This window comes from Pollicipes pollicipes, unplaced genomic scaffold (assembly GCF_011947565.3).
Source record: "Pollicipes pollicipes isolate AB1234 unplaced genomic scaffold, Ppol_2.1 Scaffold_4740;HRSCAF=5597_pilon_pilon_pilon, whole genome shotgun sequence".
NCBI lineage: Eukaryota > Metazoa > Arthropoda > Thecostraca > Pollicipedomorpha > Pollicipedidae > Pollicipes > Pollicipes pollicipes.
This window is the reverse complement of record NW_023596545.1, coordinates 16,105,301-16,125,316: the sequence shown is the minus strand read 5'-3', so window position 1 is coordinate 16,125,316 and position 20,016 is coordinate 16,105,301. Positions and strand designations below refer to the sequence as shown.

At 51.6% G+C, this 20,016-nt stretch overlaps 1 protein-coding gene across 1 annotated transcript; it reads left to right on the top strand.

The window, feature by feature from the left end:
* Positions 1 to 17,220: 17,220 nt before the first annotated feature.
* LOC119099185 (intraflagellar transport protein 25 homolog) lies at positions 17,221 to 18,652 on the top strand (the record flags this gene model as incomplete). The annotated part of the gene is given in 2 exon segments (XM_037222292.1): positions 17,221 to 17,253; positions 18,518 to 18,652. A coding segment is annotated over 1 exon segment (92 nt), but the record flags the coding sequence as incomplete, so codon positions are not given.
* Between the last annotated feature and the right edge of the window lie 1,364 nt (positions 18,653 to 20,016).

The window sequence follows — 20,016 nt, the reverse complement described above, 5'->3', positions numbered from 1 at the left end:
AGCAACGTACTGAAGCGCTGCTAAAATAGCAAACAGTTCTGAGGAAAAAAACTGGCAGGTGCTGCGGGAGGCATAGACCTACGGTGTGGTCACCGCAAACAAATGCGCAACCCGTTCCTGTTGAGCCCTTGGACCCATCGGTCAATATTTGTAATGAGTTCGCGTATTGTGAGATCTGTTCCAACGAATACGTGAGAAACTCTCGTGGTGAAGCGCCATTTTTCAGATGCTAACAAAGTTCCAAGTAATACTTAAGACTCAGACGTCTCCACGGAGCTGGGTCCCGAAGAGTGTGCGAGGCAACGTCATCCAGCGTAATATCTGCCTCGTCCAACTAGTCCCGGACGCGCAGGCACATCGGCCGCGCTGACATGGGCCGCCCCCTCAAGAAAGAACGGATTAACGTCTGAGAGAAGATGAAATTAAAGGCTGGGTGATCCGGAAATTGTGAAACCTTTATAGCGTGATTCAGAGTAAGTCGTCTCCTAAGACGCAAGGGCGGTCGCTTCCACCAGCAAGTTTCTTGTTCGGGTCGTACGAAACGCTCCAGTGGCTATACGAACAGATGCATGGTGGATTGTGTCCAAAACATGCTTTGAAGATGTAGGAGCACTATCGTAAACAGGGCTAGCATAATCGATGACTGATCGAATTAAGGCCCTATACAAGTTCAACAGGGTGCTCCCGTCGGCCCCAAAGGTCATACGACACATTACTTTCATGAGGTTCATGCGCTTGAGAAACTTAGTCTTAACCATCTCAAAGTGTTGCTTAAACGTGAGACGACGGTCAAATGTGAGGCCCAGGAAACAAATGTCGTTACAAACTGGCATAGCGGCACTATACAGTCGCAACTCTGGGTCTCTACAGCCTCTAATCCGTGGGCAGAAGTGCATACACTTAGTCTTGGTGGTCGAAAATTTGAAGCCATTCTTTGGGCTCCACTCAGTTTGTCGAATCAGGCGTAGCTGAAGCTGACTCTCAGCAGACGCCGTTGTGGATGCTGCACACCAGATGGCAAATTCGTCCACAAACAGTAGGCCGACTAATGGTAGGTGGCAAACAGTCGGCGATATCATCGATCATCAGCGCAAACAGGGTTACGCTAAGGACGCGCCCTTGAGGAACACCGTTCTCTTGTTCACAGCGATCAGATAGCATGCCACCCACTCGGACGCGGAAGAACTGACGACGTAAAAAGTTTTCAATGAAGAGTGCCATGTGACCTCGGAGTTCACACTTGTGTACTTTGCTTAGAATGTCATAGCGCCAGGTGGTATCAAAAGCCCGCTCAATGTCAAAGAAGACTGCTATCGTGTGACGTCTTTGTTTAAAAGAATGTCGTATAGCTGTGTCTAAGACCGTTAAGTGGTCAACAGTGCATCGGTTCTTCCGAAACAAGCATTGCACTTTGGAAAGACAGTCGTGAGTTCCAAGGTACCACATGAGACGATCATTCACCATCCTCTCTAGCACTTTGCATAGGGATGAAGTCAGCGAAATTGGGCGGCAGTGCAGTGGGTCGGAACCATCCTTTTCGGGCTTCTGTATCGGGACTATAGTGGCCTCCCGCCACGACTCCGGGAAGTCATCTTGCAACCATATGTAGTTGAAAAGTGAGAGTAAGGCATGGAGGGACTCCTTCTTTAGGTGATTCAGCATATTATTGTGGACTTATCCAATCCAGGCGACACACTCTTAGCTCTCTTAAGAGCAGTACAGAGCTCCATGACAGTGAATGGTTGGTTGTACCCATAAATCTCTGAGTCAGGAATTCTAAGATTGATTGCCGTCTTCTCACTTTGTTCCTTGTAACGAATAAAGCGTGGGTCGTCTGTTCCATGTTGGCACCTTTCTGCAAATGCGAGACCTATTTTGTTGGAAACTTTCTGTGTGTTCAATATCGTGATTCCCGCCACTTTCAACACCGGAACTGCAGTGGAGACGCTCCTAACGGAAATGCGACTAACTCGCTGCCACACTGCACTCAGTGGGGTGTGACGATTTAAACCATTTACATATTCCCCCCATGATGTACGCTTTGCCTCGCGTATTGTGCGTTTCGCAAATGCTCTAGCCCTTTTAAAAGCGATGAGGTTGTTGGTCGTTGCAGAATGCTTAAAAACCATGAACGCCCGCTTCCGCTTAAGAATTGCCGCCTTGCAGTCCTCTGACCACCAGGGAACAGGGATCCTGCGCGGCTCAGGTGATGTCAGAGGAATGCAAGACCTTGCAGTGTCAACAATTGTCGATGTCACTTGTTATGTAAGAGACGTTGCATTGTCGTCCTCGGTCGGCTGCACTCTAATATGACACTCTTCAGTAAACCTTTGCCAGTTAGCACGTCAAAGGTTCCAGCAGGAAGGCCTCCTGCCTGGGTGCCCAGCATTCATCCCAAGCCATATTGGAAAATGGTCACTCCCACATGCAGTGCTCTCAACGAACCAAGGCAACCGAAAGAAAAGGGACGAGGAGCAGACAGAAAGATCTATCGCTGAAGTAGTGCTGGACGGCAGAGATATATGGATATGCCGGCCGGTGTTAACAAAACAAAAATCATTTGTATTCAGCAAACGCTCAAGATGTCGGCCTCGGCGGCTTGTGTGACTGCAGCCCCACGAGGGGCTATGGGAGTTGAAGTCACCTAGCAACAAGAACGGCGATGGAAGCTGATCGAAGATGGACTGTAGTGCGAATCCGATACTTCCTCAGCAGGAGGGAGGTAGATAGAACAGACAGTCAGCCTCAGCGACCCAAGGTCGACGACAGTAGCAACAGCTTGAAGGCCAGTGTTAAGACTTACAGGAGAACACGGTATACTGTGATGAACTAAAACCGCCACCCCACCATGGGCGATCGTGTCAGTTCTCACGTCTTTCCGAAAGATGCTGTAACATTTGATGTTAATGTGAGTGTCATCAGATACCTTTGTTTCTTGTAAGCATGCCACAACCCGGTTACGATCAGATAAGAGTGTGTGTAGGTCCGACATGTTGGCCCTTAAGCCACGTATGTTCCATTGCAAAAACGTCAGTGGCATGCTTGTATGTGGGGTGTGCGGTTAAGATCCATCGGTACAGCTTACATCTGCTATAAGCATTCACCTAGGATTTTGCACTAAACAAATCTCCCTGGCGACGCTCTTCTTCAGTGGAGGTAAGCCGGACCCTTGGCCGAGCTTTGGGACTTCCACCCTCTGTAGGCGACGTCGGCCAAGGAGGGGCACGCTTTGTTGCACGACCCGCCACCTGGGACTGCAGGGTAGGCCGACCCGAAACCCCGTCTCCTGGTGGAGGAATGGGAGGCGGACCCATTGACCCTCCCGGTGAGTGGGGCGGAGTCGACAGCGGGAGCCACCCTCTGTGCCACCCACGGGAGCCACCCTCCCGTCCGCTGTGCAGACGCCGACCTGGCGGGGCGCCCTGCAGGGCCAAGGTCCAGAGAACCCGGACGAACAACAGTTTCAGAAGGGCGGCTCCGGGAGGGAGCGACGACTGGGGATGCCGAACCTTATCCGGTTCCCGTGAGCCGGGCGGACCAGCGCTTCCGGCAGGGCCACTAGCTGGGGAGCCAGACGGGGTCGGCTCTCGTAGCGCCCCTGTGCCAGCGACGACAGATCCCGTCGTAGCTGGTATGGATGGAGGGGGAGATGGAGCCCGGGAGGGCGTGTCTTCAGCACGGGCTGGGCCGGGGTGCGATGATGGGGGGCGAAGTCCACGACCTCGCTGGACCGTGGTCCATCCCTCTTTCCCGGGTCGCAACCCAGCCCCGGGCTCCCTGGCAGCTCCACCAGGGGGTTCCAGCCCCATGGCTGGAACCCCCTGGAACCCCCTGGAACCTCCTGGGTTCCTGGCTGGGCTTCTCTGGCGGCGGCCAATGCCGCAGGTGGATTCCTTTCCGGAGGATCCGACTTCCGGTACGACGGAACGGCAGAGGCAGTTGATACAAGTGTGCTTAGTATCAGTTGTACAAACTCGCCTGCAGTCATGCCTTTGAAATCATCAAGTCCACTCAGTTTCAGTACCTCGTTGGCTGCGGGTGTTACTTGGGCTAAATTTCTTATGCTGCTGCGATATGACGCCACGTGACCCTGACCACAGTTGACGCATTTCACGGTTTCTGATTTACACTCAGAGTGTTGGTGACCTATTTCCGCACACCTTCCTCATCTAACTTCTTTCCATCACTTGTCCGTGAAGTGACCATACGTCTGGCATCGATAGCATCGGACTGGATCGGGTACATAGACCCTAACAGGAACCGACTGATATCCCACGCGGACCCTATCTGGCACTCTCGCAGAGCAAAACGTCAGAATAATTGAATCAGTATCGGTCAGCTCCCCTCTCTCTCTCCTCTTGATACGTCTCACTGCCGTCACCCCTTCCTCGCACAAGCCCTCAGCAACATCCTCATCACTCACACCACGAAGGTCCCGGCAAGTAGTGACACCCTTGAAGTAGTTCTTAGAGGGGTGAGGGTGCACCGATACGGGCACCCTAACCTCTCCCTGTCCTCGTACTTTGTAGATAAGTGTGGTCGTTTTAAGCATGCGCTGGATCTCGCGTTCGTCTGTTAGATGCACTTCTATGCCTCCGTCCGTATAAGGAAAGACATCCATGGGCGTCCCGATCTTTGAAATTGCTTGTTGGCGCTGAAATGGGTTTAGTCGGAGCGGTACTGTCCTTCCTTGGTCATCTACTTTGGCGGATCTTACGACCAGAAACTGGGGTAGTGGACGACGGTCGGGGTTTGGGGGGTTGGTCGATGATAAAGTGTCCATAGGTTTGTGTTTATATTCGACGCGCTGATTCCCCGCCCACCACGGAGCCCAACACGGGACAGTCCACTTCCAAGAGAGGAGTCGCCAGGGCTACCAGCACGCTATACGCAGACCAGTGTGCCAAAAGAGTTGCTGCGAGAACCACCGCGCACGAGTCTGCGGGCGCCAGTACCTCGGTTCGCAGGGGCTAACCAGGCACCCTAGTAACAAACCGAGGTACGGTCCCTTAGTGGTATCAGGAGGCAGACATTGCACCCGGCAGCTCCCCCCTCAACACCCGTCACATGACCTGCTTGCCTCCAAGCCAGTGTCACGAAAACACGACGCCTGACCAGCCGGTTTCCTCGCGTGGAGACTTCACGAGGCATCCGCAGGATCACAAATTCGGGCCAAAGCCACGTGTTGGTAAGCTGCCCCGACTGACCCGCAGGGCAACTCCCTCAGTGACCAGGATCCCTTCATCGCTGCCTGCGGATCCAACGGGGTACGGCGAGGCTCAGATAAGACTGAAAAGCTGGGGCCGAGGGGTTGCTAATCCCTACTCTGAACGAGTCAGAGCCCTTGCGGGAGGCACGTTTTGTCTGGCCCCTCTTCTTTGGCCGGAAGGGGCGCTTTGCAAGCCTCCTCAACCGCTCGCAGGATCATTGGGGCACGCAATCCCCCCCCCCCCCATCATGGAAAGGTAGTGCCTCACGGGGGGGGGGGGGGTTGCCCACTTATTAGTGTAGCAGTGGTACATGTAGGTTTATATGTAATGTAATCATTTCTCAGCTTTCATGGCGACGTCCGATTACACATTTGGCCCATGGATGGGGTAATATGCTCCACGTAGTGGGGCAAGTTGAGCTGTGTTGGACATCTGTGATAATGCACAGATGTTCTTAGCTTTTGCACAATGACGTGTGATGGCGCCTTTCTATCTTCATCACTATCATCGTCGAACAGGCATCTTCATTTTCTTTTTCGTCCAATTCTGTTTCGCTTTTCCAATTTGTCGCTTTGCTTTCCCACGTAGCGGTTTGCTCCTCTTTCTCTGCTGTTCTTGCTGGTGTCCCTTCTTTTCGGGAGTCCATGTCAGGACATCGATCTTTCTCGCTTACGATTGGCTGTTCCACTCGTTCAAGGTGAAGCTCTTGGTACGGGCAATATGGCTTCCAATACGTCACAGGGGACTGGTGCGGCCAGCACGGTTCCATCCGACCCAACCGCCTGGTCTCGCGCCACCTGGTCACTCGCCTGTGGCGCCGCTCCCAGCGGCGCGCCACTCCCACCGGCGACGAAGGTGTCTTGTAGCAGCCCGTCGGTCACATCTGCTAGAGAGAAAGACCCTTTCTCTCTAGCAGATGTGACCTCCTAGAGCCTAGAGCCTAGACCTAGAATCTTCCTCTTCAACAGAGAAGTCTCGCCAGAGTATCGGATGCTCTGGCGAGACTCCTCTTCTGTTGAAGAGGAAGATTCTAGTTGCTTTGAACGCATGCTGAATGTTGGACCCGATGAAAGCTTTTGTGTACGCGATATCTATGAACTGTGGGACGTCGTAGATTGTCGCCGTCTTGTCCACATTTTTCCGCATCAAGTCCATCATCCTCTTGTAGTATCAAGTCTTCAGCACGCGCAAAACCGCTATGTCCAAAGGACAAGTGTGGTGAGAAGTGTGCGTCGTAAGCGTGAGAATCGTGATCCCTTTGGCGAGAGCCAACTCACTTGTCCGAAGTGAGGCGTGGGCGGCGTGGTTGTCCAGAATGAAAAAACTGGTTGCTCGGCCGAACACCGGATGGGTCTTTGAAATTGGGTGATGTACTCGAGGAATATATCCTCGTTTACACACCCCTCCCCCTTCTTTACACATCTTGCAGTGCCTGTAGGTGCCCTCGAAAGTGATCCTTGAGTTCACTCCAGGATTGATGAGGAATGGGACAGAATTTCTGACGTTACTGGCTGCACAAACCAGCGAGCATGACTCTTCACTTCTGCGGAAGCGATGGAGCCCGCCTACCTTAATCCCTCTTTCGCCAGCACTCCTTTCAGTGTCTGTTCCGTTGTTACGCCCGTCTCATCAACTTTGTAGAGGTCGGCAGGTGAGAATGGGTGCTTTTCAAACACCCTCTCCAAGTTATCAAGACATGTTTCCACCGTGTGGTTACTGAAGGCGCTGGCACGAGCCAGACACATAGCCTCTAGCGTGCCGCACCCGCAGTGGGTCAAGTTCAGGCAGTGATCATCTTACCCATATTCGTGCTGGAACAAGTTGCCCCGCAATGACACAACAGATGAAACAGCCGCGCGAAATCTATGACATTTCAGAATCAGACGTGGCCAAATACACGTGAGTCATTAAACTTCTATTAAAAAGAGGATATGTTCGATATTAAAGACAACGGAAAACATGATACAGTATTGGAAATATTGACTCAGATGAGTTAAAAACATTTTAACGCTCAGGTTGCAATTATCACCAGCCCGCCAACGTTCGCGTCAAAACAAGAAAGGCCGAGCTTCTCAAACGTGCCATCAGGCAGCCGCTCGGAAATCATGGAGTCTTTGGAAGGGAGATACGGGGGTGCATCAACTTACAAGCGTGCTCAAATTACCTCACTTGACCCTACCTGATTCACCAGCCATCTTCCTCAAACCGCACGGGACATCCCTGCCTCCGGTGGCAAATAACATCTTATCATGTAATGTACGGCGAACAGGTGTATCTATGGGCAAGCTCTAGGTTACTCTAGCACCAAAGGCTCTGTTCTGTCTTTTCATATAGCCTGGTTCTTCTGCACGCGTGCTTTCAGTCCCCTCAGCAAATGCTCATAGAATTCAAAATGGATATGTCATAGGTGTACAGCGTTGTCCAGTATGTCAGGCAAAGGCAAGGCTTTCACGAAAAGCCGGTGCAAAATGCAACTTTCACAAAATTGCCGCTATTGTGCTATCTGGTTGCCAATTTTGGTTACTGTTTAAAACGCCCGAATTTCTCGAATACTTCTCTAGACGGCTTGTTACGCTGCATGCCTAACCTTGTTGCACCATTTTTAGGAATTCTATGAAACGTTTAAAGGACATTGGGCGTTTCAAGAAAGGGGTCTCTGGAACGAATACAGATTCAGTTACAACTGCATCAGAAACCGAGTCAGTGTGTTCATGGTGCTTTTGCCTTGTCTAATATAATGAACTACACTAGCTCCTCATGCGTCAGCTACGTGGTATTTAATCATTTCGATGTACGATTTATTTGGTCGGTCTTTAGGAGGGTGCCGGCACGTTCGCGTAAGTGCCAGTAACCGCTGCTGCTAGCAACGCCGATCAGAATGCATGAGTTGCAGGAGGCACTGCTGAACGGCTCTGGTTTCTGGGACAGGAGTTCACCAGTTGCGCTTGCGGAGAGTAGCAAAGCAGTGCATCACCATGCCCCTTAGTGCCACAAAACGTGGGAGATATGTTTGTCTCTATGTCATGATTCAGCGCCCTGTGTCAACAAGGGCTAACAAACGGCGAACTTTGTCGGTCCCACACTAGAAAGGTTTAGAAGAAAAAGTTGTCGTTTTCCATGGCCAAGTGCTGCCTGTGTTGAGCCACGGAAATAGCTGATTGATAGTACACCGGAAGTAGCAATATTCTTACGTTCACAAATTCAATCATCGCTGCTGGGTAATACACTTCTTACTCGCCCGCGAAGGGTTTTTGTCATAGTTAACGACTCAGTCACGGTAATTCAATAATGCTAATGCATCTTTCCGGGAGTAAAATTTCATCTGGTCCTCAGGCATGTCGATTTTAAAAGAGGAAGATGCTTCTCTCAGTGAAACCGTTTCACCACCGCTTTACTCCAGGACCGCGAGTACGTTTTTGGTTGTCTCCTCTCGGAAGAGTATCCTGTGTCCAAAGTAACACATGTGGACGAAAGAAGGCAACGATAAGTTTGTCGCCATCACCCATAGTTACTCGATCTTTTACCCGCGCTATCTTAAGCCTACCCGTAGCTCACGGGTAAGTTCCGCGCGCAAAAACTGCGTCGTCTTGTTTCAGGTCGCCACTTTGTGCGTTGTACGAGTAGTTCGTAGACGGAGCAGGTGCTTTGAGAGCACGTTTCATGAGTTGCTAAGACCGTAAGACGCGCGGACTATTTCGTGAGACCATTTCAAGATCACCCAGGCATCCACGACGTCATAATGACGCCATTCAAATGCTGTCATTCAATTATCCATGCGTCGATCCAGATCAATACAAATATAACTGTCGACTTGTTCATACGTGGCGTTCGTGGGCACGACTTTCAAATGTAACGGATGTCCATTGGCTCTCAATTAAAGTTGTACAATGTACAATGGCGCAATGCAAAATAACGTAACGACGAGCATATTTGCTAAGCAAAGAAATTATGCTGGTTTCAGCAGCCCTTTTCTATCAAAAGCATATGAATAGTTTGAAGTGGGCTTATGTCATTATACCTGACGCTTGCTTCAATATATTTCAAATAGATCTTCGTTCTACTATTTCCTTGCCGTCTTTTTCAATCAAAACTATACCAAAGTTATTAGCGAGCTCCTTATTTCATTTTATCTGATGCTTTCTTCGGTGTCGGTGAAACGCTGTATTCCTTTTAGAGAGCTGTAGACATGACTCAAGGTGAACACTGGATACTTACCTGCTTACAGGAAATCCAAGCGGAGGGAGGGGGAGGGGAGGGGGGTTCAGTGGTCCCAACCTCCGTAACAATGCAGTTCAGCTAAACTTCTTTCAAAACGCGCCCGGGTGGCCGGTTGGATACCCTTCGCTTCGGTGAGATCAATTGAAAGAGTCAAAAGAAAGAGTCAATTTGACCCCCTAGGATCTCAGGAAGTAAGAGAGCTAGAAACACAAAATTCATCGTGTACGTAGACATCTACGTGAAATCACTTAGGTGAAAGTTTGAGCTTCCTAGGTTATGACCTTCGGGTCCAATGAGGTGAAAAGGTCAAATTCCAGGCTGGTCTCCAAAGGGCTCCTTAAACCTAGGTAACCGTTCTAAGCAAAAGATCACACGCTCATTCAAGGTAAGTGATCTTGCTCGACCTTTTGAAGGTCATGATGACCAAAATCATACAAGACTGCTTTGAGCTTTGCATTTGAATGAGCGACAAAGAGTACGCTAGGTAGTATGTTCCCAAAAACAAATGTTGACGTCAGCCATTTTAGGCCGGTAACCTATTCTGACCTTTAAGAAGCCCATGGAAGGTGTATAATGCGGTTCCTATTATCAATACATTCGAAATGAGCACCAGAATCTACCCCATACAGCAAGCCAAAGGGCTTCCATTGCCCGTCCTAATATTAGGTGACTTTTATGTCCACCACTCAGCGTGGGGACGCTCAGCGTGGTGGGCATCAGCGTGTCTAGACGAACACTCGCGGGAAGCGCTGTGAAGCCTTCATACACGAAGAGTCGCTTTGTCTTTTAAACACGCGGCTCGAACTCATTTAGCACTCCCATCTGGACGGAGATTAGCGATCGACCTCAGCCTTTCAAGCCCACAACTTATCAACCATTTCAGCTGGTCGGTGTCAGACGATCCGCTGGGAAGCAATCACTTCCCCATAAGGATTAGGCACCAGGTTGTAGACCACAGCGGTGGAATTTTAAAGGAGCTGACTGGACTGAGTTTCGTTTGCGGACCGAGTATTTTATGTCAACGAAAGCCGTGGGTCAACCTCAGCCGGCCGGGTTTTTGACTTCGTTGATTTTGCGGTTTGCAGAGAGATCTGTTACACTAAAGTCAAACAATCCTTGCCAGCCTCCTGTTATGGTGGACACAGCAGTGCCGGGACGCCATCTGCACGCGTAAGAGGGCCTTTAGGAAGTTCGATCGCCGAAGCACGACAAAAAATCTAACCGAATTCCGACGAGCGTGAACGGCTGCTAGACGCACCATTCTTGAAGCGAAACGTGCGTCATGGCGAGTCTATGTCGGTCAGCTGAACTGCCACACACCTGCATCCAACGTATGGGCGCGAATCAAGCGTATCGCTGGGCAACGCTCATCTACACCGCACCCGATGCTGCACATTAATGGGTGCCATATTCTGCACCCATTCAAGGTTGCAAGTGAGGTCGCCCGCGCGCTGTCCGAACGTTGCGCTAACAGCAATGCTGTTCCGCAGTTCTCACGATACCAAACTCTCTGTGAGGCATCACCGATAAACTTCAGCACGGGGAACAGCCGCTGTACAACCGGCCGTTCACAACGTCTTAGCTGACGTCCGCGATCAGCTCGCTGCGTCATGTGGCAGAGGGCCCGGATTTAATACGCAATAATATGCTAAAGCAACTTCCCCACCAGTGAATGACGGCCTGTTGGCAGCCTTCAACGTACTGTGGATGACTGGAGAGTTTCCGGAGTCTTGGCGAGAATCACAAATCATTTCCGTACTCAAGCCCAGCAAGAGTGGTGCCGACCCTGCTGACTGTTGCCCAATATCATTGACGTCATGCGTATGTAAATTGATGAAACTTATGGTGAGCGTTCGCTTGTCATGGTTTTTAGAACGCTACGAAGTCTTTCGCCTGCTCAATGTGGGTTTAGGAAAAATTGCAGCACACTTGACCATCTTATTACATTAGACACAGACATTCGGACGAGTTTCAGAGATAAACGACATATAGGTGTCGTATTTTTTAACGTCGAAAAGGCTTACGATACGACGTGGCGATTTGACATCTTGCAGAGGCTTTTTACTTACGGCGTTCGAGGTGCTATGGGCACGCTCTTGACAAGTTTTTTGTCTAATCGATTTTTCAGGATTTGTGTTGGTGCACATTTTTCTGACAGGTATCAGCAAGAGAATGGCGTGGCCCAGGGCAGTGTTCTCAGTGTGGCCTTGTTCGCGGTCATGATCAATGATGTCGGGGACTCCCCCTCGTTGTGGCGGTCGTTATCTCTTCGTGAGTGATGTTGTCATTTGGTACTCTTTGTCGAGATCTGCGCTTTTGGAGTGCCGATGGCAGCTGGCCGTGGGCAGCCTGGAAAAATGGAGCATTTTTAACAGCCTCCGCTTCTCAACACCCAAAACAGTTGCCATACACTTCTGCAGAGGTCGCCGTCAGTGTCCGGCAATGAATCTAAGGCTCTACGGGCAAACAATTCCAAATGAATCGGGTGTCCGTTTCCTGGACACGTTCTTTGACAATCGCCTGACGCAAAGGCAGCATTTCAAACTCCTGCGTGACGGATGCTTTAAAGCGTTGAAACTTCTTAAGTGTGTGTCTGGGACCTCGCACGGGGCACACTCTCGCTCCTCTACCGCTCACTTATACGTTCTAAGCTGGATTACGGATGTCTTATTCATGATCGTGCGCCTCATTCTTCCAAACGTTTATCGGACGCAGTGCATCACACCACATTACGCATTGTGACCGGGGCATATAGAACATCGCCAATATCTAGTATTGCAGTGGAAGCAAATGAACTGCCGTTGTCTCTCAGGAGAAAAGTGGTGGGAATGTGGTACGCTTCCAAGTTGCCGCAATTTTCAAACCACCCGACCCACCGAGCAGTTGTTTGTTCACGACGCATAGAACACATGTTTCAAAACGGCCGAAGGCTTGATGGTATACCTTTTGGTGTGCAAATGAAGGAGCTATTCCGTAACAGCAGCATTAACTTGCGTGGTGTTGCATTCAGTTCAATTAACAAGGTTCCGTTGCACTTTGGTACCCCGTGGGAACTGACGAAGCCCAAGGTGGATGTCTCGCTGTCATGCACCAGTAAACAGCGCGAGACCCCAGCCGGCCTTAAGGTACGGGCCTTGGAGCACATTGCCTTGTACATAGACTTCCAAACAACATGTACAGACGGCTCGAAAACGGAGACGGGAGTAGGATCTGCGATTCTGAGCGGCCAAGTCACCCGGTCGTTTCCTTTGCCAAGAAAGACGCCTCCGTGTATACATCCGAGCTCGTTGCCATAAATAACGCCCTTTGTTTCATCGAAATCGGTGAAGACAATTTACACCTGATCATCTCTGACTCTTTCAGCAGTTTATAGGCTTTGTCAACTTTTAACTCGCCATGTCCCGTTATACAGGACATTTTGATTCGCCTGACAGCGCTGGATCGCGCGGGCGAAACTGTCGTCTTATGTTGGATATTCAGCCACGTAGGCATCACAGGTGATGAGTGATGCGATGCGGCGGCAAAACGCGGGCGCGTGCATCGGCGATGCGGCGGTAAAACGAGCAGCGTGCGCACCTTGCACTCGCATTTTGCCCCTACTGGCCAAAAACTTTTACCCTGCCATTACGGCATTTATTAAAGGAAAATAGCAACGTCTATGGGACGCCACAGCAAGCAGTAAGCTGAAAGTCATTAAGCCGCAGATAGGCCTATGGCCGGCGAGCTCACGCGACGCGAGACGGGAAGAAATAGTCCTTTGCCGAACACGCATTGGTCATACGCACGCGACGCATGGCTGTCTTCTGCGCGGTGAAGAACGGCGTTACTGCCTTCGCTGCGATGCGCCACTCACAGTATACCACATCATGCAACTATGTCCGCATTTTGCTGAACAGCGGTTACGCTATTTTGGAAGAGATGCTCCAGTTCTTATCAATTCAGACATCATTGGTGACGACTCTTGCGTTCTTGCGACGACTCAGCTGTTTTCATTTTTAAATAAGGTAGGATGTGTAGCCATTTGCACACCTATGTATTGATTTTTTCGGAAACCATTCTAGAAAAATATTTCGGGGGTCGATTGGACCCTAATCCTAGCGCTTGTTAAAAGAGCTGATTCTACCAAACATGTTGTATCAACTGCGTAGGCCTCATGATTCCCATGTCGGCAGGTTCGACTGGAAAACCCGTACGTTGTCGGAATCAAAACATGTCTCGCACTAGGAACCAAACAACACATTTTTATAACTTTTGGGCCCACATGTAGACTTTTGGGCCCCATCTCCAAAGAAACTTTCCCATTCATAAATTCAACGACGGAAATTCTGCCCGCTCGGCGGCGTTTGACAACCAAGATGAGCGCAAAAGCTAATATTGACTGGTGTGGTGCAACAGGGGGTTCATATAGGTTATGACATCATAGGGTCCTTACAAAATTTGTGCTCGTTAATATGGTACAAACAACCTGAATGTCCCGAGGGAACCAGACTGAAAAGGATATAAAGATAAAATGATTTGAAATGTGTGGAACCTGTTTCCGACTAGGACTTTGGAAGAAGGTCTGTCCAGCCAGTTCAGAATGTAATATATATATATATATATATATATATATATATATATATATATATATATGTATGTATCTATAGCTGCGCTCTTTTTGGGAAAGGCTGGGTGTCACAAAATGATTTGAGTGGGGAGGGGACTTAAAGGACGTCCTAAAACGGTTCTCTTGCGTTTAGGTTAAAAAGACTATAATTTAGCCTTGATCTCATTCACGGTTAGACTTTATGAAGGTTAAAAAACAGGGCTGTTTAAGACGAGTCTTTGAATTTAATTTGAGCAACACAATGAGAGGACATCAACGTGAGGCAATGTTAAGCCATAGGAAGCGTAGACTGGTAGGTCTTCTTTTTCCACAACAATGGGGAAAAACGTGGGAAGAAGTCGCCTAATAAAACTGTTAGCCATACCACACTCAGTGCTCCTACAAAAAGCACAAACCAGTACTTAAAAGAGAAAGGAACGGTTTTTCCACTATTCACTTCAGAAATGCACACTACTTAGGGCGTATAGAAACATCTGAGTATTTCAGATGGAGTAAATTAGACAGGTTTCTGATTGTAGTAGTGCAGCCTGTAAGAAATAATGCACCCTTAATCAGAGGCGGTGGAATTTCGGTGGAGATTTAGGGGTAGACGTGATTTTTATCTTGTTTAATTCCATTTAACGCCATTTTGTTATCGCCATTTTTGCACCGCCATTCAGGCTCAGTCATTTACAGGGCTAACTGCCGAATGTTGCTGGAAGCTGGGGGTGGTGGGTGGTGGGGAGAGGGGGGCTGGGTAACTGCCCCTGCCCTCTAATTCACCACCCCGACCTACATGGATCCCGATGGGTAGTGATGCTTCAGAGTATACCTGGTTTGCCGCACAGAGCTATCCAGCACCAGATCACTGTTTCGTGCTCTTGGGTCATCGTGTGCACATACCCGGACGTTGGATGTTGGACACACGACACACGCACACACACACACACACACACGCGTATATGCTTCGAGATCGAAGTACAAGTGCCGGGAAGGGGGGGGGGGGCAATAGATGTCATTTATGCAAGCCTCAGGTTCAGAGGGTTTGCACGCAAGGAAGTGCTTTATGAAATTTAGTGTAAATTGTGTGATGAACGTAGGGAGGGACATAGTCTGTGCCGGGAAATACATGCACCTTACTCCTTTGAGATATAATGAGCACCTGCGAGACGCTGAAAACAAAACAGAAAATACCCCATTCGGTGGCCTTTTTGGCAAAACACATCCAGGCTGAAATCCGGGAAGGCATGGACCCTATACTTCTCTTAAAACTAAAAGGCATATACAGAGCACAGGGCCATGCCAAACAGGAAAATAAGTGAATTTTTCTTATAAAAGGTCGGCGACCAGATTTTGAAGCACAGGGCTCGTCATGGCTGATTATGCGAATATGATAAGTCCTTTTATTTGTGATGTGTGCCAGCTTAAAATTGTCCACATGTGTATGTGATGCCCGACGCGTGAAGCGCGATGCCTGCTAATTGCTATCGTTTGCATGTTTAAATGATGCGTGATGCCTGTTTACCTTGAAATCGTTTGCATGCAAACGTATTTTTCGCGTATTTCAATTCTTAGTTAGATATGCGCTTTATCGTAGTAATGGCTAGCAATTGCTCTTTGTTTAATCCACTGAGTGTTGGTGGCACGTAAAAACTGTGGCTTAGGGTTGAAAAACTCGAAAAATTGAGTAGGATGGTTAGGCAACTTTGAATTTACTGTTGTTGTTCTTTTCGATAGATGCATGTCACCAAAGTACCAATGCATTTACCACCCCATTCTCCTGGTTTCTCTATTTGAAGCAAGGCCATTACTATCGCTTCAGCTGGAATGCTTCACACTTGAAGACATCGAAGCAAGCATCATATAGGATGAAATAAGCTCACTTATAACTTTTGGTATACCTTCAATTGGAAAATACTACCCTAGACAACAGTGTTTCCCTGCTCAGTACCTATGCTCCCAAATACGTCATGCCGCCTTGCGCATTGATTCAGAGCGAATTAGCAGCCGTCATGTCTGACAATTGTGGTCACCAACGCCAGATATGGATGACTCGACAACTACACTTTTGTTGGCCTTGATCGCTGCACGGCTAATGGAACGACAAAAAATGAACAACGTTATTATGACATGGGAGCCTGGTTGACCTTGAAAAAGTCTCCCCGGAGTAGTCTGCACGTCTTCGCGGCCTGTAGCTCAGAGACTGGAGTCTCCGGAAGGGTAGGGCTCTGAACTACACCGACTGCTCCTTAAGATGGTCGTTTCCGTGCAAAACCCCATGCAAATGTGGAACACTCCTTTTAACGTCAAGAGCAACTGTCGGTGTCGGTGCAAATGCCATGGGTAAACCTGGATGACGGAAGTAACGTAGATGAGTTTGCACCTGCGAGAAGGGCACATTAATCCCGGTGGAGGGTCATTCCTAACATGCTTAAAAATTACACACACACACACACACACACACACACACACACACACACACACACACACACACACACACACACACACACACACACACACACACACACACACACACACACACACACACACACACACACACACACACACACACACACACACACACACACACACACACACACACACACACACACACACACACACACACACACCACACACACACACACACACACACACCCACACACACACACACACACACACCCACACCCACACCCACACCCACACCCACACCCACACCCACACCCACACCCACACCCACACCCACACCACACACACACACACACACACACACACACACACACACACACCACACACTCGCACGCACGCACGCACGCCCAGTCAGGGTGCTCCTCAGCGCTATTGAACGCAATGAACGTGCCCTAAGCTCGCACCTCGAAGCGTGACGGCGGGAGGTGGAGCACAGCTGGGATAGCCGCGTGACTGGCTGGCCCCACACTGCGGCGTTTGATGGGCCTGCCGGCCGTCACGCCAGGCCGCCTGGCGGCCGGTAATGGCCTGGCCCGCGGCCGGGGCAGGGGGGAGGGGCACCGGACACGGGCCGGAGGTGCACGCCGGTCGATGCCGCTGCTGTTTATCGTCGTTACGCCGTTATCGACGGCCCGGTGGGCGCCGGCCGACGCCACCGCTGGCCGCTGGAGCGAGGCCGCACGCCAGCGGCGCTGGCCGCGCACGGACGGACGGACGGCTCAGCAGCAGCAGACACCGGCCGCGGAGTGCTCCGGCGCCGAGGGCGAGCAGTCAGTACGTAACGGCTCAGCAGCAGCAGACACCGGCCGCGGAGTGCTCCGGCGCCGAGGGCGAGCAGTCGGTATGTAACGGCTCAGCAGCAGCGGACACCGGCCGCGGAGTGCTCCGGCGCCGAGGGCGAGCAGTCGGTATGTAACGGCTCAGCAGCAGCAGACACCGGCCGCGGAGTGCTCCGGCGCCGAGGGCGAGCAGTCAGTACGTAACGGCTCAGCAGCAGCAGACACCGGCCGCGGAGTGCTCCGGCGCCGAGGGCGAACAGTCAGTACGTAACGGCTCAGCAGCAGCAGACACCGGCCGCGGAGTGCTCCGGCGCCGAGGGCGAGCAGTCGGTATGTAACGGCTCAGCAGCAGCGGACACCGGCCGCGGAGTGCTCCGGCGCCGAGGGCGAGCAGTCGGTAGGTAACGGCTCAGCAGCAGCGGACACCGGCCGCGGAGTGCTCCGGCGCCGAGGGCGAGCAGTCGGTAGGTAACGGCTCAGCAGCAGCAGACACCGGCCGCGGGGCGCTCCGGTGCCGAGGGCGACTAGTCGTCAGGTAACGGCCTCCACTGAAGTGCTCAGCAGACGGAGGAGCTGGGCCGGGTGAGCCACCTGCGTCTGCCGACCACGCTGCCGGTCCCGCCACATGACGGCTCGTCGCTGTTGCTGCCGTTGCAGGCAGCGGCAGCCGCGTCATCAACTGGTGGTGAGCGGTGTCGTGTCGCCTTTGACTTTGCGCCATGCGCACGAGGTATGCCAAAAACTATAATTGACGCTACTTGGCTGCTGCATCTAGATGTGAATTGCATGCGGTAGGCTATTCTCAGACAAGCGTGCCCCAAACACGTAACGACGAACGTAAACGCGGACAGAGCTCTGCAAAAATTGCGGGTGGGGTTCCGTTGCCATTTTAGCTTAATTCATGCTGTAGACCGTGACAATGGTGCGTCACAAGTTCGAATTCTCACGCATGGCGGAGTAGCGGGTGTTTGTATATGAGAGAGGAGTTTGACGACCCTCCCACGGCTGTCGACATCTGGCCTCCCCGATCGTGATGAAGAGTTTGATGGCGCTGCCACAACTGTCGCCGTCTGGCCTCCCCGACCTTGATGAAAGCCTGCCCCCTGCAGTGAGAATGTCTGCGCATTCCAAGCACGCCGCATTCCAGGCCGCATGCCAGCACGCGAGGCTAAGCTGGCGTCTCCCCCACCGACGACGGCGCATCACGCCCTTGCCGTACTAACGCCGCCCGGCCCGTGACCCGCTGACCGCCCCGACAGGTTACGGTTGAAAGGTCACGTTCGTTTACCAGCGGCCGTCGCCATGACCGACCTGGGACTCAGCGCCTCCGGCAGCAACGTCGTGCAGGCGTCCTCGTTCGACGCGCGCTACCCACCCAAGTGCATCGTTGACGGGTGAGTCGACGACGCCTTGCTCCCGCTGCACCACGCGCAGGGCAGCGGGCACATTCACCGGCGTTTGTGCGGATAAATGAGCGGCAGCCGTGGCATGTAAAGCAGCGTCACCCAGGCGCTGGTAGGCAGCAATGCAGTGGACAGATGGTCTCCCAGCGGGGGTGAGCGTCGGAAAGGAAGGTGATGTAACGCAGTGTCACCCAGACGTTGGTGGGCAGCAGTGCAGTGGACAGATGGCCTATCAACGGGAGTGAGCGTCAGAAAGGAAGGTAATGTTGGAATCGACAACCTTCCCTATGGCCGTGTATTTTTTTTGTCGGTTTGGTCAATCATACTTCATTCTGAGCTGCAAAGAAAAAACGTCGAGTAAATATTTCACATATGACGAATGCGCACAAAGCACTGAAGGTCAAACTACACCAGGGACATGACTTTGTACAGTGGTCCTAGGCACTAGTGAAAAATGGAGCAAAAATCTCACATGATGGCATCACTTTGGGTGGGGGTCACATGAGTGCACTCGGGCATTTAGGATTGACACACACTTGCCTGCGTGAAGTTCACCCAATCGTATTTCGACGGGTGGGAATAACATAACAGTATTTAGATGTGTAGGGATCACACGGATGTCCTTGCCGGGTGTCGCGCATCAAAATCTTACGGGAGTTCTACTAGGGTGAGGGTAACAACGAAGTCTTAAGTTTGATGACGGTCGAGTCGAGCACAGCGAGGAGACGAGGCTAGCGGAGGGCACAGCGAGGAGACGAGGCTAGCGGAGGGCACAGCGAGGAGGCGAGGCTAGCGGGAGGTACAGCGAGGAGACGAGACTAACGAAAGGGACGGCTAGGAGACGCGGCTAGCGGGGAGGGGGGGGGGGGGGCACAACGAGAGGACGAGGCTAGCGTGGGGCACAGCGAGGAGACGAGGCTAGTGGGAGGGACGGCTAGGAGACGTGGCCAGCGTGGGGCACAGCGAGGCGATGAGGCTAGCGGAAGGCACAGCGAGGGGGAGAAGCTAGCGGGAGGTACAGCGAGAAGACGAGACTGGCGGAAGGGACGGCTAGGAGACGTGGCCAGCGTGGGGCACAACGAGGAGACGAGGCTAGCGGGAGGCCGGCGAGGAGACGAGGCTAGCGGGAGGCACAGCGAGGAGACCAGGCTAGCGGGAGGTACAGCGGAAGAGATTGGCGGAAGGGACGGCTAGGAGACGTGGCCAGCGTGGGGCACAACGAAGAGGTAAGGCCACCGGGGGGGGGGGGGGGGCACAGTAAGAAAATGAGGCTAACGTGGGGGGGGGGCACAGCGAGGGGACGAGGCTAGCGAGGGGCGGGGGGGGGGGGGGACAGCGGTGGCGAAAAGGACGGA